The sequence below is a fragment of the Gossypium raimondii genome, chromosome 13 (assembly GCF_025698545.1).
Source record: "Gossypium raimondii isolate GPD5lz chromosome 13, ASM2569854v1, whole genome shotgun sequence".
NCBI classification, from domain to species: Eukaryota; Viridiplantae; Streptophyta; class Magnoliopsida; order Malvales; family Malvaceae; genus Gossypium; species Gossypium raimondii.
Window position 1 is genome coordinate 48,127,669 of NC_068577.1, and position 24,521 is coordinate 48,152,189.

A 24,521-nucleotide genomic window follows, 5' to 3' on the forward strand; every position below is an offset into this window, starting at 1 on the left:
GAACATTCGAAGATCCAATTGCTGTCTGTTGTTCAGTACTATTTGTTTCTGTCGAGTTTGGATCATTTTGAACAATGCTTCCCCTTAGAATTTTTCTTCTAGGTATTTTATCTGCAATACACATAAAATAGTTGAAAACTTAATAACTAATTACAACAATAACAACACATATAAAATAGTTGAAATATATAATAAGACTAAGATTTAAATTATGCTATTACATATAAATAAACAATCGTAAAATCTTACTACATCATTATTTGTAGATATCTTCATCCGTATCCTGATGAACCCATTGAAATTGTGCACTAGTACTAGGGATATTATCGTTTAAGTTTTATTCTGGAAAGGGCAAAGTTTCTGATCTGTCGTCGATGTTATCTCTACTTCCACTGCCCATGTCAAACAAGTCTCTAAGGATGTTATGGAGTACAACGTACCAACTCTCATCAGTTGGATCTTTTGAGTTAAAAACTTGTTTGACTTGAGATGAGAATACATACGGCTCATCTATCAGTTGTTAACTTGGATCTTTAACACTAACACATCGAGATATATTTGATGCATACGCATCTGGAACCTTTATATCCTTCAGCACCATTCAAAACAGTGACATTGAGAAAATAGAAGGCGGCAACCGATATTTCCCATTAGGAAGTGGATTGGGATGAAAATCAGGCCGAATTCCCATTTGGACTAAATCAAGTTGACTCTGAAGATTGTCTTTCGATTTTCCGTCGACATTCAAAATTGTACCCACAATGTTCTCGCAGACATTTTTCTCAATGTGCATAACATCAAGATTGTGTCGTAAAAGGTGATGCTCCTAATAAGGCAACTAAAAAAAATAATTATTTTTCCACAAGTCCGCCTCATTAGGATCGTCCTCTTCGTCGGAGTCATCATCTATTTCTTTGCGTGTTTGGCGGTTGGTTCATCTTCCCATAAATAAAATTCATATCTTCCAACATGAACAAGATTTCAGAGCCACTGGTATGGGAAGGAGCTTCTCTGAATTCTTCAGTGCCATCAAATACAGAACTTTGAAATCTAAATCTATGATTTTTCGGTAACCACCGACGATGCCCTATGTAAGAGAACTTCTTCCCATTGTACAACCATTGCGAACATGTTTGTGCAGCACAACAAGGACACGCATAATGACCCTTGGTACTCCAACCGGATAAATTGGCATAAGCGGGAAAGTCATTAATGGTCCACATCAAAGCTGCACGTAAATTAAAGTTCTCCTTTCTCAGCACATCGTATGTCTCGACACCAGCCCATAATTGTTTTAACTCTTCAATAAGTGGCTGTAAATAAATGTTGATATCATTCCCGGGCCCTTTCTATCCACGGATAATCATAGATAAGATAAGGGAAGATTGCTTCATGCAAATCCACGGAGGCAGATTGTAAGGAACAAGCACTACTGGCCAAGCACAGTTGAACATAAAACAACTGCAATCCCCACAAATGAACAAACTAGACTCTGAAAATAAGAATACATTTGATAGTAGCAACCAAACATTTGACAGTAGCCAAATTGAAAGCTTAATGGTGCACATCCAATTTCTAATATACTTAATGATTAAACTAAATTGAAAGCATACCAAAACAAACATTTAAAATACATTATCACAATAATATTAAACATAATTAAAAGGTTATTTAAATGCATTAGATCACCTGTCTACCTACCAATTTGTAATGAAAGCTAGAAACAAGAAACAAGAACCAAAACTACAAAAGCACGTACAAAAAATGTACACCAAATTAGGAACATATTTAACTATTACAGTGAAATTTATATGCTGTGCACTTTGTAGAACAATATGCTTTGTTTTGGGTCTGTAATGAAGCACTATAGAGAACTATAGAGAACAATCTGCTCTCTCTTATACAATAGCTCAGTAAATAGTTAATCGTTTGACTCCTAGTATGACTGTGAAAAGGCAGTCAAGCAAGGAAGCAAGAAAGGACAGTGCGATTACAAGCGATTTCTAAAAATGAATCCAACGGATTCAGTACCAATAAATGCTGGATCCTCAACTTGCCTCTAACTTCATACTATACATAACAATTTAAAACACTGCAAACCCCGAATCAAACTCAATGAAAATAACAAAATTTTTAATTCATGGAAACCCTAGAAGTCGGGTGGGCAAGAGAACAAACCTCAAAAATGGCGATTCCAAGGCTGCCGATTTCGGGAAAGTAGTGGGGCTACTGATTTCTGCTGATTTCGGGGGGAATTTTCTCAAACTCTAAAACATTGGGGGAACTTAGGGCTGCTGGGGAAATGAATGACGATCGATCGACCCTCTGCTGGGGAGAAAGGGGGAAATGAAAATTAGAATAAGGGGGAAAACGGGGGAACGACGACGTTTTCAGTAAAATAAACAAACCTCTGCGGGGAACGACGACGTTTTGGCTAGAAGAAATAAACACCTGCAGCGTTTTACCAAAAAATGCCACTAAAAACATAAAAAAAGGGTCACGTTTTGGTCAACACAAAATAACATTTTTGCGGCATTTAAATAAAAGCGCCACTAAAGCAAGATCTTTTACGGTGTTTTAACAAAAACGCCACTAAAAACATAAAAAACAGTAACGTTTTTATTAAAACAAAATAACATTTTGCGGCGTTTTCAACGTAGCGCCGCTAAAGGCTGACCTTTTTCGGCGTTTTACAAAAAACGCCACTAACAAATCCTATAGCATGGCAGCGTTTTAATAAAACAGGATCACATTTTGCGGCGTTTTAAATCTAGCGCCGCTAAAGGCTGACCTTTTGCGGCATTTTAGCAAAAACGCCAGTAAAAATTCCCACAAAACGGCAAGGTTTTTATTGAAACAAAATCACATTTTGCGGCGTTTTTAACATAGCGCCTCTAAAGGATGATCTTTTGCGGCGTTTTACCAAAAATGCCAGTAAGAAATCCTACAGAACGGCAACGTTTTTATTGAAACAAAATCACATTTTGCAGCGTTTTCAGCTTAGCGCCGCGAAAGACCAAACTTTTACGGCGTTTTACCCAAAATGCCACTAATATATCCTATAGAACGCCACCGTTTTTATTGAAACAAAATTCCTTTAAATTAAATTTGTTTCTATATTTCAAAGTTTTAATTATTTCGTAAATTCCTTTCAATTAAATTTATTCATTCAACGCTATATATTTAATTTGTAAAATTTTATAATTGTGTATGAAAATAATTTTTAATAATATGAAAACTGGAGCTGGATATATATGTTTTCTTGATGAAGAATGCGTAGTTTTTTTGTATTAAAGAAGACAAAGCTTATAATGTTACGATAGAATCGAACAAATTAGAAGGATCAAAACAATCCGAAAAAAGTTCATGATTGGTTAATAGAAATTAAGGATATATAATTCTATTCCTTTGACTCTTAATTTTACTTCAAGTATTCGTGTCTAAAACTTGTTTCAAACACGTCCACGAACATATGACATTCTAAGAACCCTACAAGTAAGGGTCAAAAAAGCTTGATTAGATAACACTAATCAATCTAAACCCTAAACACATAACCCCTAAATCCCTTAAACCCTAAACCCAAAATCATAAACCCTAAACCCAGCCTAGACCCTAAACCCCAACCTGTAAACCTTAAACCCTAACCCTAAACCCTAAACTGTAAACCATAATCACTAAACCCATAATTCGCATAAACCTTATATAGAAACTCCGACCCTAAACACTTAAACTATAAACCATGCATAATCCCTAAACCCTAAATCTTATACCCTAAACCATAAACCCTAAACTATAATGATATTTAATTCAATATTTTAAAAATAATACTATCTCTTTTACGATTATATAAGAAACTATTTAATATATAAACTAAAAATAACCATTCGTGTACCCAATAAACTTTAAAATTATTTTAAACAATAGTCTCTTAATTTTTCCCGTTTTTAATAAATATTTTTATATATTTTTACTTTCAAATTTTTTATGCGTGTCATTATTTTTACTAAATAATTTAAAATATTTTAATTAATATTTTCTTAATTTCTTTCAGCTTTTATAGCTAAAAATAGAGCATTAGTGGCGCTTCTTCAAAAAAGCCGCTAAATCCCCAATCAAAGACTCAAAAACTAAGAAAACGATGTCATTGGGCTTAGGTTTTTTGCGGCGCTTCTCCAAAAACGCCACAAAAGCCTCGAAAACTAAGAAAAACGACGTAGTTGGGCTTAGGTTTTTTGCGGAAATTTTTAAAAAACGCCGCTAAAACCCTGAGAATTACCGGCGCTTTCCCAAAAACGCCACCAAAGCCTCGAAAACTAAGAAAACGACGTCGCTGGGCTTAGGTCTTTTGCGGCGCTTTTTACAAAACGCTGCTAAAACCCTGAGAATTAGCGGCGCTTTCCCAAAAACGCCACCAAAGCCTCGAAAACTAAGAAAACGACGTCGTTGGGCTTAGGTCTTTTGCGGCGCTTTTTAAAAACGCCACCAAAGCCTCGAAAACTAAGAAAAACGACGTCGTTGGACTTAGGTTTTTTGTGGCGCTTTTTAAAAAACGCCGCTAATGCTCATTTTTAGCGGCGTTTTTGTATAAGCGCCGGTAATACTGATCTTTAGATGCGTTTTTTTTTAAATCGCCGCTACTGCTTAATTTTTAGCGGCGTTTGTTGTCCAATCGCCTCTAAAAGCGCCGCTAAAAGTCTGTTTTGGTGTAGTGAGAGTTAAAAGATCACATATATTCCTTATTTTTAGTAGGTTAAAACTCCCACGTCTATATAAACTATTTGAGATTGCCAATGCATTAAGCTACATGATTTAATACAAAATGTTCCGTAATAAAATAGAACTAGAACCCCTTAAAAGCATATAATATAAAAAAATGTCATTGGGATATGATAAATTTTATTTATACGAAATATTAACATATATAAAAAATCAAATACAATTATAATATAAAAATAAAATAAAATAACTAAGGCATGGTTCCTTAGATCCAACGTCCCAACAGATGATGCTTGTGCATGTGGATGTTAGACTTTTGAGAGCCTCGGAATATTTCTTATAAAATTGCTCGCCAGCAAATTAAGGCTGAGATCGCTTGGGGTTACCGTCTTTAATTTGCTTAAACGCCCTGCTTCATCTGTCTTGCTCAAAATTTTGGATCAATATCATTATTGTTAAATATTATTTAATGAAGAAACTTCATCCATTTCTGTATTATTTATAATGTGGCGGATCTCTTTGGTTTTCATCAAATTATCAACCTGTTCTTCACCTTCTACAATCCACATCCAGAACAAAAAAACACACACACACGCACAAAATCATGGCTCCAAGTTTCGAGGATGGCAACTCTGTTTTTGAGTTTGTTGTTCGACGAGGAAATGGAGTGAAAGGACTGGTGGATTCAGGGCTTTCCAAGGTGCCAGAGGCTTACGTGCAACCACCAAAAGAGCGAATAGACAAGGAAAATGCCGTAAAACATGGCCTGCCACCCATTGATTTGTCGAAACTGGATGGTTTTGGCCCTGACCACGATGAAGTGGTCGACCAAATTGTTAAAGCTGCTGAGACTCTTGGTTTCTTCCAGGTTGTTAACCATGGTGTCCCCCTTCATCTACTAGAATTCCTTAAAGACACTGCACATTACTTCTTCAGCTTGCCCCCTCAAAGGAAGGCTGTTTATCGTTCAGACGTTAGTCCAAGTCCACTAGTAAAGTACGGGACCAGCTTTATGCCAGAGAAAGAGAAAGCATTAGAATGGAAAGATTATATCCTCATGCAATACACCAATGATGATGAAGCTCTTCAACATTGGCCTCAAGAAATCAAGTGAGATACATAAATTAATGCTGGTTTATATGTTTTTCCAAATATATTTGACCCTTTTATATGTTGTTTTACTTTCTAGGGGTGTGTTACTTGAGTACTTGAGGAGTTCAATCGGCATGGTGAAAAAATTGCTTCAAGTTTTATTGGGAAATTTCGGGATTAAACCAGATGATCCAATGATCGATGTACTTATTGGAAAGAAGATGCTTAGTATGAACTTCTATCCAGCATGTCCTAATCCGGATCTTACTGTAGGAGTAGGACGTCACTCTGATATGGGTACTCTTACAGTCTTGTTACAAGATGGAATTGGTGGTTTATATGTCAAAATGGAACAAGATATAGATTATGGAAAGAAAGGAGATTGGATAGAGATCCCTCCTACTCCCAATGCTTTGGTCATTAATGTCGGTGATATGTTACAGGTAATTCTCAAATATTAAGAAGGTAAAAATTCAAACAAGGTCGAACTATAATTATTAACATTATAATTTTGTACTTCATTTGCAGATATTAAGTAATGGAAAGTACAAAAGTGCAGAGCATAGAGTTCGTACTACGAGCACAAGTTCAAGGGTCTCAATTCCAATTTTCACAATGCCAAGAGAAACAACAAAGATTGTACCTTTGCCTCAAGTAGTGGAGAAAGATGGAACTGCTCTTTATAGAGAGTTTGTGCTTATTGATTATATGAAGAACTTTTTTGGAAATGCACACGAGGGCAAAAAATCACTCGATTTTGCACAGATTAATCCTACTTAAGACTCGAAAAACTCAATTTAGACCAACATTCTCTTGATTTTATTATGTTATTTGAGATATATACTTATTACAGGCTTCATCAGTTGTCAAGCTTTAGTATCTACCAATAAATTCAAGGGTGATATAGTACTCATTCAAATTCTATATTCTGATTCATTCATTCCATGGACTTAAATGTGAAGGTATAGATTGGCGTATGGAACCTGTTACCCATCTTCTCTTTGATGTAATTGTGTTTGTTTAATCAAAACCAAAATATAACTATATGTTGACATGGTCACAATCAGAGTGACAAGGTGTTATCTGTTAGCACCAACGATATTCCAGCCTAAATAATCCTGTTCCCTTCTAAAGATTTATGATGATATTATATATATATATATATATATATATACACATTGTTTATCTTCTTAGGGTATTGCTAATTTGTCTTGCATTTCTATATATTGTTAACTTCGTATTTGCTAACAAACAACCTGTAAGAAGTGATTAAGAAGATGACTCATTTTCGAGTATTACGACTGGGGATATAAAAATTGTTTATATAGTTCGATTTCTTTATGTTTGCGAAATTTAATTTAGTGATAAATTATAAACCATCTTCAACAATTTTAACAAATGAACCTAAATCTATCATATCTCAATGGCAATTAAGGGCAGGTCCTTATGAAAGCCCCCAAATTTTGGAAAATTTTGGTTTTTTTTCCTTCGAAAATTTTTGAAAGACCCCTCAAAATTTTAAAAATTCTCATTGTACCTTTTATTTTATTTTATTTTTTTGAAAATTTTAATTGAGTTCTCTTAAAATTTTTAAAAGTTCTCATTAATTCCACAAAAATTTTGATTAGACCCCATTTTTAAAAAAAATTATCATTAAACTCCTAAAGTTTTTAATAATTTTACTAGCCCCCTCCCACCAAAACTTAGTCCCAAGATCTATCACTAGTGATGGTTCCCTCACTTTTGTACTCTTGAATACTAGTACTCTTATGAACTTAACTTGTAAAATCACAACACAGAAGTTTTACAATCAAATGCACTCTTACAAATAATGTTCCTCATTTAAACAAATTAAGTGTTTTTAATTTTCTATACAATAACATATACAAGTCTCTTAATTATATAGAGTTTTTCGAGACTAACATAATGAAGAACTATACCAATCCCTATTAAAGAGCTGCTAAACTAGTTGAATACAAAAGAATAATAATAAACAAGGTATATAAGGACTATTGGCAACTAAGTCTTCAAAGTTCCAATTCGATCCAATTTTTTCGATCCAAGAAATCAGATAAATGTGATTCAATTCGATTCTTCAAACATGTTTCCTAAAGTGATATGATATCTACTAATGAATTAGATATAATTCACAATAACAGCACAACCCAAAAATTTGATCCAATAAATTACCAATCACCTAAATATAAAAAAATTCTACTCTATTGCAGTGTTTCATGGGAAAATCTTAATAATATCCATTATTTCTCAATACAATCCAACACTTGTGATTAGAGGTTAGTCACAGGGTGGGCTGGAGCCATTTTTTCTCACCTCATCCTCGTCCTCGTCCCAATTTTTATACTTCCCGTCTTAATCTTGTTCTGAGTTCAATTGTATTTAAGAGTTTTTGCTCTCACTCTCATCCATGAAATAGCTTTCTCGAGCCGGCTTCATCGGTCTCGAAATTTGAGACATTGATTTATAATATATATTATTTTTTACAAAATTAAACCAAATATATATTTATAGAGTCTTATAAAATTTAAAAAATAGCTAAATATATAAACAAATATTTAAAAAATAATATATATTCATAAATTCTTATAAATTTAAGAAATTATAATTAAATATATAAAAATAATGGTGAGTATTTGGTACACGTACTTTTTAATTTCACAAACAACCTTAAAAATAATATACTTCTATAGAACACTTGTTAACTAATAATTTCGCTTGTAAAGTTTAAAAACTCTCTACGACAATGTAACAAATATTTTCCATAAAAATAATTATAAAATTTTATAAGTAATTTATAATATATCAAAAAAAAGAAAACAAATGGATTTTACTTAAACTCGACCAGGGGCGGATCCAAGAGACTAGCAGAGGCCCGATCCTCCTAAAATAGAAAAATGTTCATTTAGATCCTTTTTATTTATAAAATTTTAAATTATTAATGATAAAATTACATTTTGACTCCTCAAGAAAGTATAACAGTTTGATTTAATTTGTTAAAATTTATAAAAATATAGAGTAATAAATGATAAAATTATATTTTTACTATTGTAAAAATATATAATTTAATTCTGGCCAAAAAAATTTTCCTCTCATCATTCATGAACTCCACCCCCCCCCCAACCGAAAAATTTTAGTTGAAAAATTCATTGCCCACATTCAAACCTGATTAAAAAAAATTTTGTTTTTTATAAAATGGTGATGGATGGATGGGGGCGAAGCCAGAACAAATTTTTAGGGGCCTAATGAAATTTTAATTTTTTATAGTCTATATCTTTATAATTTTTAAAAGACTAAATCAAATTTTTACAATTTTAGGGGGCCAAAGTACAATTTTACCTTTACTAATTTAAATTTTTTTAAAAAAAATTAAAGGCCTAAATAGAAATTTTCCATTTTAGAGGGGGCCAAGGCCCTGCCTGCCCCCTTGTATCCGCCTCTGTCCATCGACTACAAGGATTTTTGCAATATATCTTAATTTTTTATGTATATATTTATTTTTTGGTACATATTTTTGATGTAATTGTTATTAAAAATAATAAAGAAAATCCAAATCCTGCTTTCTATTATTATCACGAGGGTGGTTTATTATTGCATGTATCACATGTTATTGTTGAATTGCTTATAACCAAAAACAAAAAATATTAATACATTACCCAAATTGATATATTTTCAAATCATATTAGCTTATAGAATAAATCCACTTGGAATGTTTCAAAATTCATTGCGGGTTTGACATTAGACCATCGGGGAAAAGTTAGAGAAAATATTATTCATATAAAATAAACTAGTTTTATCCTTAATCCTTATACAAGATTTATTTATTTAATAATTAAAATATATTAAATTACTTTATATTGTTTTTAAAAATAAAGTAATTATAAATAATATAAATAATTTAAAAATAATAATAATTGAACTTTAATATATTTTAAAAATAATAAGTGAAAAATAATATATTGATAATAATAATTAGAGTAGAAAATAAATGTTTTGTTTTAGTAAAAAGTTTAAACAAATTTTCAATTATAAGTGAATTTAAAAAATTAAAATCAATTTTTAGAGTTTAATATATCATAATTTAGTATCCGAGTTTGTCATTTTTTTCTAATATGGTACATGTGTTATTTTTATCCAATTTGGCACGTGTATTTAGGAGAAGTTATATATTTTGGTACACAAAGATAACAATGTTAACTTTTTTATGTTTAATTTGAGTTTTAGGGTTGATTTGATGAAAGTTAATTGCTAATACTATTATGTTTGAATTTTTCATGATTTCTTTAATAGAATAAATTTAGTTTTAATTGTGAATTTGTCTAATTTTACATTTAATTTATCAAATACAGTCTCGCGGGAGTGATTTAATTCAGGTTTTAGGTTTGATTTGATGAAAGTTAATTGCTAATATTATTAGCTAATTATAAATTCTCAACAAATCAACTCTAAAACTTGAATTAAATACCAAAAAGTTAGCACTGTTACCTGACCGCCTCTCCCTGTCCTCGCGAACGAGGTGAGAAATCAACACTAAAACAACTATCAATCGAATACTAAGTGTGGTGTCTGCAATTGTGACAAGTCAGTTGTAATATATTTGTACAACGGGATACTGGAGTACTTCGAGGATTGAACCCAAAAGAGTTGGTGATTAAGTGAATTCTAACTATAAACATGCAATTAAAGAGTCCAAACAATTACTCGCTAGATGCTATAGTACAACAATCCATAAATGAAGTTGATTAAAACTAATTAATTACCTAAAATAGAAAAGGACTAAATTGTAAAGAAAATAAACTATGCAACTATCAAATACGAGTAAATAAGATAACAAAGAGTGGTTGGTTGACTTCCATGTGGTCGATTGACTTTCGAATTAGGGATCTAAATTGCTATTACTCCTAAATTGGCTCAATTTTACCTCTCGGCCTCAACTTTACCAAGTTAGACAAATTAGTCCGATTTATCTCTTGACCTCACCAACTAACCTGGGACTTACCAAATTGGTACCTAATAAGATCTCCTCTCGGTCTCACTTATCTCGATTTTCCCTTAAAGGCATCAATCCTAAGTTTTTAAGCTTATTCGATTTAGTCTAGTTTTGCAATTTAGCCCCTATACTAAAGACTAATTAAGCAACACTTGCGTACATTAATTTAAGTGTAAGAGGTAGGGTTAAGAAATATTAGGGTTTTGCTTGAAAGAAGCTTGAATGAGATGACAATGGCAGTAAAGATGATGCACAAGTACACTAAAAATCAGATTAAGTAACAATTGCATCAATTAACCACCATAGGTTTAGCTATACATTATCATTTCTAAACAAATAGCAATCAAATAAACACCCAAAGCATACATTAAGTTAAGTGCAAGAGATAGGGTTAAGAAAGATCAGGGTTTTCTTGAAAGAAGCTTGAAGGAGATAACAATGGCAGCAAAGATGATGCACAAGTACATTAAAAATCAGATTTTTATCTAAGAAAGTAAAAATGGAACTAAGCTAAATCAAAAGCTTGGGATGAAAATGAAAATACAATGTAAAGTTCAAGTTCTTAAATGTAAATAACACCTAGCTACAGTAAAACTAACTAACTAACTATCAGATTAACTAAAAATTAGAAAAGTAAGCTAAACCTTAAAAAGATGAAAGAAAACCCTAAACCTAAGCTAATGAGATAAAAGAAAACCTAAAACTAAAGCTCTTCTCGGCAAAAAGTGGCTTTTAATATTTGATTTCAACCTAAAATTTTGGACCAAAATTCCCCTAAGCGCTTAATTTTGATTGGTGTGGGTGTTGGACAAAAACTACTCCTGTAGTTGTAGCGACCTAAAAATTTGGCGATAGGCTCTAGTCGAAATAATTATTGAAAATTTAAAAACAGCGTCTCGATTTTATTTGCAAAAGGAGTCGCCACCGATCTTTTTTAGGTGTGATCGGACACCTAATAAATTCTCTTTTTAGAAGAAAAAATTATTTTTAAATTTTCCTAAAAAAGAGGTAATTTTAGGTCTGCGTGAAAATTCAGAGAAAATTAGGGTTCGGGAGTCGGCTACGCGCGAGGAAGGTATTAGCACCCTCGCGACGCCCAAAATTGGTATCTCGTTAAACGCGCGTTGTCTTAATTTTCAAAAATACAAGTTCAATTTAATATTTAATTGTGATCCGATTGAAACTTGAGAAAACTTTTTTTTTTGTTTTTAAACACGAGAACTTTGAAACACAATAATAATTTTGAAAACACGAAGATTTTTGAAACACGAAAATTTTTGAAAACACGGAATTTTTTTGAAAACAAGGAAATTTTCGATACATGAGAATTTTTTGACACGAAAAATTTTGAAAACACGAAAATTTCGAAAACATGAATTTTTTAAAAACATGAATTTTTAAAAAAAACACGAGAATTTTTTGAAAACACGAAAACATGAAAATTTTGAAAACACGAGAATTTTTTGAAAACACGAAAATTTTTGAAACATGAGAATTTTTTGACACTAAAAATTTTGAAAACACGAAAATTTAGAAAACATGAATTTTTTTAAATACGAATTTTTTTAAAAACACGAGAAATTTTTTGAAAACACGAAAATTTTTGAAACACGAGAATTTTTTGAGAACACGAAAACACGAAAAAAAATTTTAAACACGGGAATTTTTGAAAACACGAAATTTTTTTATTCACGAGAATTTTTGAAACACGGAATTTTTTTTAAAGAAAGAAACACGAATATATTTTTTGAAACACGGGAAATTTTATTATTATTATTTTGAAACACGAGAAATTTTGAAGACATGAAAATTTTCGAAACACGATTTTTTTCTTTAAAAAATACCGTATTTAACACGAATCGATGATATTCACCCTGATATGGCGATGAAACCATCGAATTAGTGTTAAATCAATTCAATTTAATCTTTAATCGGGATCCTAATAAAACACGAGAATTTTTATTAAAATACGAGGAATTTTGAATATTTTCGATTTTTAGAAGGGCGTCCCGTATTTAACATAAGCCATCGATATTCACCCAACATAGCAATGAATTCGATGACTTAAAATTAAATCGGTTCGTTACCTTATGCATTAAATATTTTTTATTTTTAAAATATGAGTAAAATAAATGTAACAATATTTCTAAAAACTATCTAAAAAAATGCTAATTTAATTGAAATAATACAACATTTAAATAAATGGACTAAATTTTAAAAAATTGAGAAATTACCAAAAGCCCCCCTTTTCCTTTTTTCTTTTTCTTTTTTTTCCCTTTTTTTTTGCTGGGCGTTGGGCCTAGGCCTGCTGGACAGTCTGCTGGGCCGAATCTGCTGCTGATCTGCTGGGTCAGCTGCTGTTGGGCTGGGCAGTGGCCTGCTGCGCTACTGGGCTGCACAAAGTGGGCCTGCTTGCTGGGCCGCGTCGCTGGGCCTCTGGGGCTGCCTGCACACTGCACTGGGCCTGGGGGCCTGCTAGGCCTGCTAGGCCTACTTTTTTTCTGCTTTTTTTCTGTTCTGTTTGTTTTTTTTTGGGCTGCTTTGGGCTTGGGACTGCTGCTGCTGGGTCGGGTCAGTTCACCGGATCGGGTCGTGGGTCGGGCCGGGCCGGCCGATTCGGGTCAGGTCGGCCCGGTTTTTGAAAAAAATTATTTTCTTTTTTCTTTTTTTTTTCTTCTTTCTTCTTCCTCTTTTCTTCTTTCTTTCTTCTTTCTTCTTCTTCCTTTTTCTTCTTCCTTCTTCTTCAAAGTTTAGTCTCCACCGTTGCTTGGGCCACCGTCGTTTGCTGCTGCCGACGCCACGGTGCATGCCAATCTCCTCCTTCTTCTCTCTTCTCCTTTCTTTCTCTCTTTTGGCAAAGTTTTTCTCTTTTTGTTTTTTTTTTTTTTGAAATCTCCCTTGATTTTGGGGTTTAAACCCTTTTATAGCTGATTTCTCTTTCTTTTGCGGGTAGCAAGTGGGCTAGGAGAGGTAGGGTTTGTCGCAATTCATAAAGCGCAAGTTAGGTGATTCTTGTCGAGGAACCAAAATGTAAATACAAAGAAAAGTTTTGGTGTCGAAACATAATTTAGAGAAAGTTTAGGGTCAAAAGTAATTTTGAGAAATTTTAGGGTCAAAATGTAATTTAGAAAAGTTTAGGGGTTGAAATGTAATTTCGAGAAAGTACAGGGGTCAAAATGAAAATTTTTTATTTTTTTAATTTTTTTTAACACAAAATTATTTCCGGACAAAATTCAGTGATTACAGCTGCCCCTCTTTGCTCATCGCTGTGAAATAGGGATAGAGCAAAGACTTAAAAGCACTGAATTTTGTTCGACTATCCAAAATTTTCTTTTTATTTGAAAAATAGAAATCGAGAATAGCTCGGCGTGTGACCCAAGGCTCAACTCACCTCTAGCAATATGAGTTGATTTTTGAAAAACATGAATTGAAAAAATACCTCAGCGTGACGCGAGGCTCAACTCACCTCTATATTATGAGTTGATTTTTTGAAAAAACAGAAATTAAATTAAAAAAAATACCTCAGCGTGACCCGAGGCTCAACTCACCTCTGTATTATGAGTTGATTTTTTTGAAAAAAGCAGAAATTTAAAAATACCTCAGCGTGACCCGAGGCTTAACTCACCTCTCGCAATATGAGTTGATTTTTGAAAAAAAAAACAGAAATTAAAAATACCTCAGCGTGACCCGAGGCTCAACTCACCTCTGTATTATGAGTTGATTTTTCAAAAAACATAAATTTAAAAGAAATACCTCAGCATGGTCCGAGGCTCAACTCACCTTTCGCAATATGAGTTGATTTTTTTATGAAAAACAGAAATTAAAAATACCTCAGCGTGACCCGAGGCTCAACTCACCTCTATATTATGAGTTGATTTAAAAAAAAAGACATAAATTAAAAATATCTCAGCGTGACCCGATGCTCAACTCACCTCTGTATTATGAGTTGATTTAAAAAAAAAGACATAAATTAAAAATACATCAACAGTGACCGAGGCTCAACTCACCTCAGATTATGAGTTGAAAAAAACATAAATTAAAAATATCTCAGCGTGACCGAGGCTCAACTCACCTCTGTATTATGAGTTGATTTTAAAAAAGACATAAATTAAAAATACCTCAGCGTGACCCGAGGCTCAACTCACCTCTGTATTATGAGTTGATTTTTAAAAAAAGACATAAATTAAAAATACCTCAGCGTGACCCAAGGCTCAACTCACCTCTGTATTATGAGTTGATTTTTTTGGAAAAAGCAGAAATTTAAAAATACCTCAGCGTGACCCGAGGCTCAACTCACCTCTGTATTATGAGTTGATTTTTGAAAAACAAAATTAAATTAAAAAAATACCTCAGCGTGACCCGAGGCTCAACTCACCTCAGATTATGAGTTGATTTTTTGAAAAATGTAAATTAAATTAAAAAATACCTCAGCGTGACCCGAGACTCAACTCACCTCTGTATTATGAGTTGATTTTTTGAAAAAAGCAGAAATTTAAAAAATATTTCTTGAAAGAAACAGGGTTTCAAAAAACATCTGGTAAAGCTAAAAGCCTTCTTCTTCATTGATTCTGTGCAGCTTTCTCCCAGTATTCCTTGCTCTACTGGTATACCTGTATATGTCATTTATGATGTTATTATGATATACACATGTTTGTCCTAAATGCTTTTGTGTCTACATGATCATGCAATGCACCTTGGGCTGTTTGTCACGTGCCCCACTTTTGATTTTTGTGAGGGTCCGCATTCATTTCCTCAATTCTTGAATTTTCTTTCCAGTTTTGTACTCATCCTCAAGTTCTGTGAGTAATTCACATTTCTTCGTATATCGCTCTCTTGCCCCCTGCTGAACATTGTTCCTGCTTTGAGGCCCTTGTATTTATCAAATTCTCATCCAGGTAATGCTCAACATTCCTTTTGTTTAGAGTATGTCATCTTACTATTTATCATTTAAATGAATCAAACACAAGATGCATGACAAAAGTGGCAAAGTAGGCATGAAAGAAATACCTCACATTAATTTTTTTAAAAGCAACAAACAAAGGAAATTGACAAGGAAAGTTTAACAAATAAATCGTCAAAAAGAAAAGAAAGCGAATTCAATTGTCAGCAATGCTCTAGATATCCAATGCATGAACTTCTCCATGTTTCTTCGTCCTGGATCGTTTCGAGCATGGGTTATTGTGTAGAAGATTTTAAGCTTCTGAGAATGCTTCATATATTGCGACTTCGTCATTCAACTCCACGTTCAAGTCACTTTGCTCCTTTAAGCCCGAGCCCACTTTGTTAGGATGCCCTTTTGGGTTTTCATCCTAATCCTTTTTGTTCATCAAGACGCCGTTTTCGGGTTTTCATCTTGATTTTTTTCTTTTTCTTTTCTTTGTTTTTTCTTTTTTCTTTTTTTGTTTTTTTTGTTCCTTTTTGTTTTTTTTTGTTTTTTTGTTTTTTTTTTCAAGCATAATATTTCTTCACAGCATATGAGTTCACTGGATTAGGTAATTCTTTCCTGTCCATCTCAGTGAGAATCAGAGCCCCTCTTGAGAATGCCCTTTTTACAACGTATGACCCTTCCCAATTTGGTGACCATTTTCCTCGAAAGTCCTTCTGTATCGGGAGAATCTTTCTCAGTACGAGCTCTCCTTCGCGAAATTCTCTTGGCCGCACCTTTTTATCATGGGTCGTAATCATTCTCTTCTGGTACATCTGTCCATGACAAATTGCCTTCAAGCGTTTCCCTTCAATAAGGTTTAGCTGATCATATCGAGCTCGAACCCACTCTGATTCCTCTAACCTTGTCTCCATCAAGACGCGCAGGGATGGGATCTCTACTTCGATAGGCAGAACGGCTTCCATTCCATAGACCAGAGAAAAAGGAGTTGCCCCCGTAGACGTCCGTACCGAGGTGCGATATGCGTACAAAGAGAATGGTAGCTTCTCGTGCCAGTCTTTATATGTCTTAGTCATCTTCCCGAGAATCCTCTTAATGTTCTTATTAGCCGCTTCTACTGCTCCGTTCATCTTCGGGCGATAGGGCGAAGAATTATGATGCTTTATCTGAAATTGCTCACATACTGCTTTCATCATCTTGTTGTTCAAATTTAAAGCATTATCTGAAATGATTCTTTCAGGCAGACCATATCGACATATGATCTCCTTTTTTAAGAACCTACAGACTGCAGCCTTTGTCACATTAGCAAACGAAGTGGCTTCTACCCATTTTGTGAAGTAGTCTATAACCACAAAGATGAATCGATGTCCATTGGACGCTTTTGGGGAAATTGGCCCTATAACATCCATGCCCCACATAGAAAAAGGCCACGGAGAAGTCATGACATGAAGGGGCGATGGAGCTGCATGAATTTTATCACCATAAATTTGACATTTGTGGCACTTTCGTGCGTAACCAATGCAATCGCTTTCCATCGTCAGTCAGTAATAACCAAGTCTCATAATCTGCCTGGCCATAGTGAAACCACTGGCATGCGTTCCAAAAATTTCTTCATGAACCTCCTCAAGTATCTTTCTGGCTTCAGCAGCGTCCACGCACCTCATGAGCACTTGATCTTTTCCTCTTTTGTATAGAATATCCCCGTCAAGAACAAATCCAACCGTCAATTTCCTGATTGTTATTTTGTCATTCTCGTTTGCTTACTCGGGGTTCCTTTAATTTTTGATATACTCCAAGATATCATGGAACCATGGTCGTCCATCTGATTCATCCTCAATACTACAACAGTGTGCGGGGGTCTCATATATACTCATTTGGATAGGCATTAACTCAATTTCTCTGTTTGTTTTGAACATTGAAGCCAAGGTGGCCAGAGCATCAGCCAATTGGTTCTCTTCCCGTGGAAAGTAGTTAAAAGTCACTTCATAGAACTCTTTGACCAATTCTGTAACGAGATCGCGATATTTGACTAATTTCGAATCCCTCACTTCCCAATCTCCACGGATTTGATAGATGACTAATGCTGAGTCCCCGTGCACTTTTAAGATTTTGATTTTCCTCTCGATAGCTGCACGAAGCCCCATGATGCAAGCTTCATATTCCGCTATATTATTGGTACAGAAGAAGTTCAATCTGGCAGTGAGCGGGTAATGATCTCCTTCTGGTGACACTAAGATTGCTCCGATCCCATGCCCCAAATGCATTCGATGCACTATCAAAACTCATCTTTTATGATTGATCTTTTGATGATTCACCTTCGAAAATGCATATCAAGTCTTCATCTGGGAAATTAAATCCCAAAGGCTCGTATTCTTCCGCTGTTCGACTTGCCAAAAAGTCAGCTGTCGCCCTTCCCTTTATCGATTTTTGGCTCACATACACGATGTCATACTCAGTCAGTAAGATCTGCCATCGTGTCATTCTCCCTGAGAATGCAGGTGATTGCATCAAGTACTTTAATGGATCTAGCTTTGAAATTAACCACGTTGTATGATACAACATGTATTGTCTGAGCCTTCGAACTACCCAGACCAATTTACAATAGAATTTTTCAATTAATGGGTACTCTACCTCATATTCTGTGAACTTTTTGCTGAGGTAGTAAATCACTTTTTTCTCTTTTCCCTGACTCATCATGTTGCCCCAGTACGCAACCCATTGAGTTCTCAAACAAGGTCAGGTACAATATTAAGGGTTTTCCAGGGGTCGACGGTACTAGCACAAGAGGATTAGACAAATACCGTTTTATCTTATCGAATGCCACTTGGCACTCCTCGTTCCATTCTCCCGGGTTATGTTTTCTAAGGAGTCGAAAAATTAGATCACACTGACTGATAAGTTGATCGATGAATCGAGCAATGTAATTCAACCTTCCTAAAAATCCTCTGACTTTCTTTTGTGTACGCGGAGATGGCAGTTCTTGTATAGCTTTTATCTTGCCTGGATCAACTTCGATACCTCTCTCACTGACAATGAAACCTAGCAGTTTTCCCAAGGTAGCCCCAAACGTACACTTGGCCGGGTTTAGCTTCAACTGGAACTTTCTTAATCTTTCAAACAGCTTCCTGAGACTCCCAACATGCTCTCTTTCTTCCCGAGATTTGGCAATCATATCATCGACATAAACTTTTATTTCTTTGTGCATCATATCATGAAATAACGTCACCATAGCTCTCTGATATGTTGCCCCAGCATTCTTTAATCCGAACGGCATTACCTTGTAGCAGAAGGTTCCCCACATTGTTATAAATGTAGTTTTCTCTATGTTCTCAGGAGCCATCTTTATCTGATTATAACCTGAGAAGCCATCCATGAAAGAAAACAGAGAATGCTTTGCCGTATTATCCACCAAAGTGTCGATGTGTGGTAGAGGAAAATTATCCTTGCCGTAGATCACGATAATCCACGCACATTCGCACCTTGCAATCTTTCTTTGGTACCGGGACTATGTTAGCTACCCACTCTGGATACTTGGAGACTTGTAGGAAGCCAGCGTCAAATTGTTTCTTGACTTCTTCTTTTATCTTCAACAGCATTTCGGGTCTCATCCTTTTTAGCTTCTGTTGAACAGGTTTACATTCTGGTTTCAGTGGGAGCTTGTAGACCACAATATCCGTGTTCAATCCTGATAAGACCAGGCAAACACATCCTTGTACTCATGGAGCAAGGCGATCAAATCTAGCCTTGTGTTTTCTGAAATGGAAGTCCCAATCTTCACTTCTTGTTTTTTTTCTACATTCCCCAAGTTCACTACCTTAACAGATTCTTGATGGGGTAGGATCTGTTTCTCCTCTTGTTCTACCATTCTCAGTAAGTCAGGAGACGAGACACAATCTTCAACATTTTCGTCAGCTTCGAATTCTCCTAAACAAACAACCTTCTCAAAATTGATTTCAGGACTTGTAACGGGATTGTTCATGCCATGGATATCTGAGCACCTGAAAGGTGGATAGAAAAGACTGCTATAGGGGAGCATCAAAGTATTGGAATCAACACACACAATGTTATGGAATAATATGAAATATGTGTAGGAAAAAGCTATAAGAAGTGGGAATAATTACGACACTAATGGAAATGAAATGACCATGACAAAATGCATCTTCATTAATGTTCATTAAAATGATAAAGAGCAAACATAAGCTCTTACAAAAGGAATCCCACTATTTAAGGACACACAAAATAATGGAGAATTAACATTGGGCATTACTCTGGAGAGGACTTAGAAACTACAAGGAGGTCCACAACAGTCCAATTGTTCAAAACATATCTTAGGGGACAAAGGCGTATCATTGAAACATCCTCAATTGTATCACTCTCGTTGAGTTCAGCATCCATAGCTCTTGCTCTTAGATGCGTTCTATAAAAATGACGTGATTCCAGACTGTCACAACTGTGGATTATGCGGTTCTGGCCTTAGTGAATAATTAGGGTGATATGCACATGAAATGAATGAATGAATGTCAGACATGGATAAATATGCAAAAAATGGTGTCGATTTCAAGATAGCCCCATATTTTGGCGTTTCATTAATCAAAAGAGCCAATTACAAAATGTTTTGCCATTTCAGATTTAACAGTTACACAAATTTCCTAGCCATGTCGCCTTGTTTCTTCACTCGTTCTAGGAACTCTGACATACTTGATCTTTGGCTTAGAGATAATTGGCAACTGAGAGCTTCGGCCTCATCTGATAATTGCACAATTTGCATAGCCGCCTAGCGAATTTCATTGACTAAACTTCAGCCCATGTATCAGTCATCCCTGTCAACTTCATTAGCTTTTTCTTGAAGGTCATCGATTTAGACTCATTCACATATATCTTATTGAGTTGCATAATGTCGATGCGAAGTAGGGCAGCATACTCTTCTATGGTCGGAGTCATATCTTCCTGATTAAAAGTGAAACACTGATAGGCTGGGTCCCAGAATCGAACCATGGCTTGGATCAACTGCTTGTTCACATTGATTGCTATCAAGTGAGCTATATCTCCGAACTTTTCAGTGAAGATGCCTCCAGTATCTGAGTCCTACTGCCTCCAAATCTCAGTCAAGTCTTCGAGATCATTCTGACGAGTATTCGAAGTTACACGCTCGGGAAGATCAGAGGCGTATCCTTCCTTCAAACTGTCCTCCTTTCACTTTTTGAGTCCTTAAAGACCAATCTCGGACTACAACATTTTTCTCAGTTACTATTGTAATTGACTCCTCCATCAGAAACCCGTTTTTGGCAACCAATCTTTAACCAACACCTTTTTAATGAGATGTCTACGATGCATGATGAAAAATAAAATGAAGAACAAATAACCTTGGTTAGAGATCACAATAGAAAAAGAACAATAAAGACTATGGAAAATTTAACAAATTAAACTATTCAATCATGCAATTTGGTGGAACAGACCGACATTTTTTTTGCCCCAACATGCTTTACAAAAATCTACCCCACATACCATCAGACAATCTACCCGACCCAATTTATTAAATAGACTCAATTTATTTGCAAACAAATGTAAATGTAAAAGAAATAAAATGTAAGAGGCATTTCTCCCGTGTACTTATTTCGGTAACTATCAAACGGACAGAGGTTCGGCATGGCTCTACTCGGGTGGCTCGTACGGTTCACTATATTTGGCTTCGGTTCTAGAAAGGTACTCGAATTGTCCATACTGTCACCTACTAAGGTAAGTACGGAGCATCGGTTATCGCCCATCATGGGCTTGCGAGTTCAATTCGAGGGATTACATTTACTTATGCCTATGCGGAAGGACAAGTTAACTCATGAAAGCATAAGTCATATGTAACTCGGAAGTAATTACTAGCCTGTGCGGAGGGACAAGTTAACTCACGAAGGCGTAGCGTTTACTTCCACTTAAACAGACGGAGCCCGGGTAGAGAGCTCATGTTATGCAAGAATGCAAGTGTACGGTGTGTGGGGAGAAACTCACAAACCTTTTTATTTTTTTATTTTCACTAAAACACAAACTAAAAAACGTAAAACTTAAAGCTAAAAAAAAATAGAAAAATAAAACACGTTAGAAAATTATTAATTTAAAAACCGAATGCAAATGCATGACTTTTCAAAACAAGATTCAAGGATCACGATTAAAAATTAATTTGAACAAGAACTTTTGAAAATTTTGACAACACGCGTTCAACACCAGACTCGACTCTCAAAAAAAGTCCCCAGCGGAGTCGCCAACTGTAGCAACCTAAAGATTTGGCGATAGGCGCTAGTCGAAATAATTATTGAAAATTTAAAAACAGCGTCTCGAATTTATTTGCAAAAGGAGTCGCCACCGATCTTTTTTAGGTGTAATCGGACACCTAATAAATTCTCTTTTTAGAAGAAAAATTTATTTTTAAATTTTCCTAAAAAAGAGGTAATTTTAGGTCTGCGTGAAAATCCAGAGAAAATTAGGGTTCGGGAGTCGGTTATGCGCGAGGAAGGTATTAGCACCCTCGCGACGCCCAAAATTGGTATCTCGTTAAACGCGCGTTGTCTTAATTTTCAAAAATACAAGTTCAATTTAATATTTAATTGTGATCTGACTGAAACTTGAGAAAACTTTTTTTTTGTTTTTAAACACGAGAACTTTGAAACACAATAATAATTTTTGAAAACACGAAGATTTTTGAAACACGAAAATTTTTTGAAAACACGGAATTTTTTTGAAAACAAGGAAATTTTCGATACATGAGAATTTTTTGACACGAAAAATTTTGAAAACACGAAAATTTCGAAAACATGAATTTTTTTTAAAACATGAATTTTTTAAAAAAAAACACGAGAATTTTTTGAAAACACGAAAACATGAAAATTTTGAAAACACGAGAATTCTTTCTTTCTTCTTTCTTCTTCTTCCTTTTTCTTCTTCCTTCTTCTTCAAAGTTTAGTCTCCACCGTTGCTTGCGCCATCGTTTCTTTCTTGTCACGCCGATCTCCTCCTTCTTCTCTCTTCTCCTTTCTTTCTCTCTTTTTGGCAAAGCTTTTTCTCTTTTTTTGTTTTTTTTTTGAAATCTCCCCCCCTTGATTTTGGGGTTTAAACCTCTTTTTATAGCTGATTTCTCTTTCTTTTTGCAGGTAGCAAGTAGGCTAAGGAGAGGTAGGTTACACGCATGTTGCAGCGCAAGTTAGGTGATTGCTGTCAGAGGGACCAAAATGTAAATACAGTAAAAGTTTTGGGGCCAAAACGTAATTTAGAGAAAGTTTAGGGGTCAAAATGTAATTTTAAGAAAGTTTAGGGGTCAAAATGTAATTTAGAAAAGTTTAGGGGTTGAAATGTAATTTTGAGAAAGTACAAGGGTCAAAATGCAATTTTTTTAATTTTTTTTAACACAAAATTATTCCCGGACAAAATTCAGTGATTACAGTAGTCATTTTCCTTCTCGTTAGGTATCAATATCGCGATACCCAAACTTCGATATCACGATACCCAATCTTCAATATCGCAATTCAATATTGAAATTAGGAGCCTTGAAGGTCTCAGTATCGCGATATCATTAGAGTTTGCCGCAATTTTCTTCGTTTCAGCATTGTTAAGGGTATCACGACTTTCAGCTTCGATATTGCGATACCCCCCTTTTAGGTAATGTTTTTGCTCACGTTTGGGCCACCATTGACTCCCTACAACACTCAATCAACTATTAAGTTCCCTATGGTGCATTTGGCCAATTCGAGTCTAAAAAATAGTGTAAAACACAATAATTCACTTATTAAAGCAAAAAAGCAAAAACTAACTAAAAACATAATAAAAAACATTCAAATTGCTCGAGAATAAGTTCGTCATGTGTAATAGAGTGCCTAATTTGGTGAATCAAATTACAACAAATCATTACATTTGAGTACTAAAATATATAACTTTTGTTAAATACAAGTACCAAATTGAAGCAAAAATAACAAAGGTACCACATTAGGAAAATGGTAAACTCGATACCAAATTATTTATTAAGCCATTTTCTTAAATATAAAGAAAATAATTATATATATTTTTAAATGAAATAAAGTATTATGTCTTGATTAAGATGTGTGATCCAAGAATTGTATAAATATTATAATAGATGATATGTGAAACTATGAAAGTGCGCACTTATCATCATATATAATGCCACATAGAATTATTAATCTATACTTATTTAAAATGTTTTATTAAAGTAGTGTTAGAGGTTAATCGAATAATAACTTAATTATAAAATTATTAAAATACTCTCTAATATATAATTTAAGTTATATTTTTCTCAAGGTGTTTTTATCTTCTTTTATATAATTAAAAAAATAAAAATTTAACCATAATAAAACTTAGATCCAGAATACTATACATGTTAAGTAATTAATTTTACCATTATAATCAATACCTCGATTTTTATATTATTTTTAATAAATATATTTGTTATATTATTCATTGTAGGTCAATCATGTGGGATTTGAACTTCACCCATCTGTAGTCCCTACATTCTTTCAATTATTTACTTTGCGTTGATTCTAATTTTAGTTTTTCTTATTTTTAATTAATCTCCGCATACTCTTCTTTTTTTTTTTATTGTTTGTTAAATTAATGTGATCTAAAAGTCAAACATAGATAGGTTTTCAATTATCAACTTTGATATTTTATTGAAGAGTTAATTAAGTGGTTTTAAATTCCTACTTAATTTATTTGATCTAATTTAATTAAAATTTTTAGCCTAATTAAATTGTATTGATTATCTTTGATTATTTAAAAGAATCATTTCAATAAAAATTAAATGTTGATTTTATTGGTAGTCATTATGTC

General features: G+C 34.1%; 2 protein-coding genes across 2 annotated transcripts; one reads left to right on the forward strand and one right to left on the reverse strand.

Annotated features, from left to right (window-relative positions):
• The first annotated feature begins 5,230 nt into the window (after positions 1 to 5,230).
• Positions 5,231 to 6,785, forward strand: LOC105784311 (scopoletin 8-hydroxylase). The gene is made up of 3 exons (XM_012610156.2): positions 5,231 to 5,826; positions 5,906 to 6,251; positions 6,337 to 6,785. The coding sequence occupies exons 1-3, from the start codon at positions 5,321 to 5,323 to the stop codon at positions 6,586 to 6,588; spliced, it is 1,104 nt and encodes a 367-aa protein (XP_012465610.1). The 5' UTR covers positions 5,231 to 5,320; the 3' UTR covers positions 6,589 to 6,785.
• A 10,454-nt stretch (positions 6,786 to 17,239) lies between these two features.
• Positions 17,240 to 17,962, reverse strand: LOC105781645 (uncharacterized). The gene is made up of 2 exons (XM_012606164.1): positions 17,490 to 17,962; positions 17,240 to 17,429 (listed from the first exon to the last, which is right to left on the reverse strand). The coding sequence occupies exons 1-2, from the start codon at positions 17,960 to 17,962 to the stop codon at positions 17,240 to 17,242; spliced, it is 663 nt and encodes a 220-aa protein (XP_012461618.1).
• Positions 17,963 to 24,521: the final 6,559 nt, after the last annotated feature.

What these genes read in the sequence shown, in the direction of transcription:
- LOC105784311 (XM_012610156.2), top strand. Translation starts at nt 5,321, where the DNA reads ATGGCTCCAAGTTTCGAGGATGGCAACTCTGTTTTTGAGTTTGTTGTT. An exon ending in CATTGGCCTCAAGAAATCAA is followed by an intron (nt 5,827 to 5,905) that starts GTGAGATACATA and finishes TTTACTTTCTAG; the next exon opens with GGGTGTGTTACTTGAGTACT. An exon ending in ATGTCGGTGATATGTTACAG is followed by an intron (nt 6,252 to 6,336) that starts GTAATTCTCAAA and finishes CTTCATTTGCAG; the next exon opens with ATATTAAGTAATGGAAAGTA.
- LOC105781645 (XM_012606164.1), bottom strand. Translation starts at nt 17,962, where the DNA reads ATGCATTTGGGGCATGGGATCGGAGCAATCTTAGTGTCACCAGAAGGA. An exon ending in TGGTTCCATGATATCTTGGA is followed by an intron (nt 17,430 to 17,489) that starts GTATATCAAAAA and finishes AATAACAATCAG; the next exon opens with GAAATTGACGGTTGGATTTG.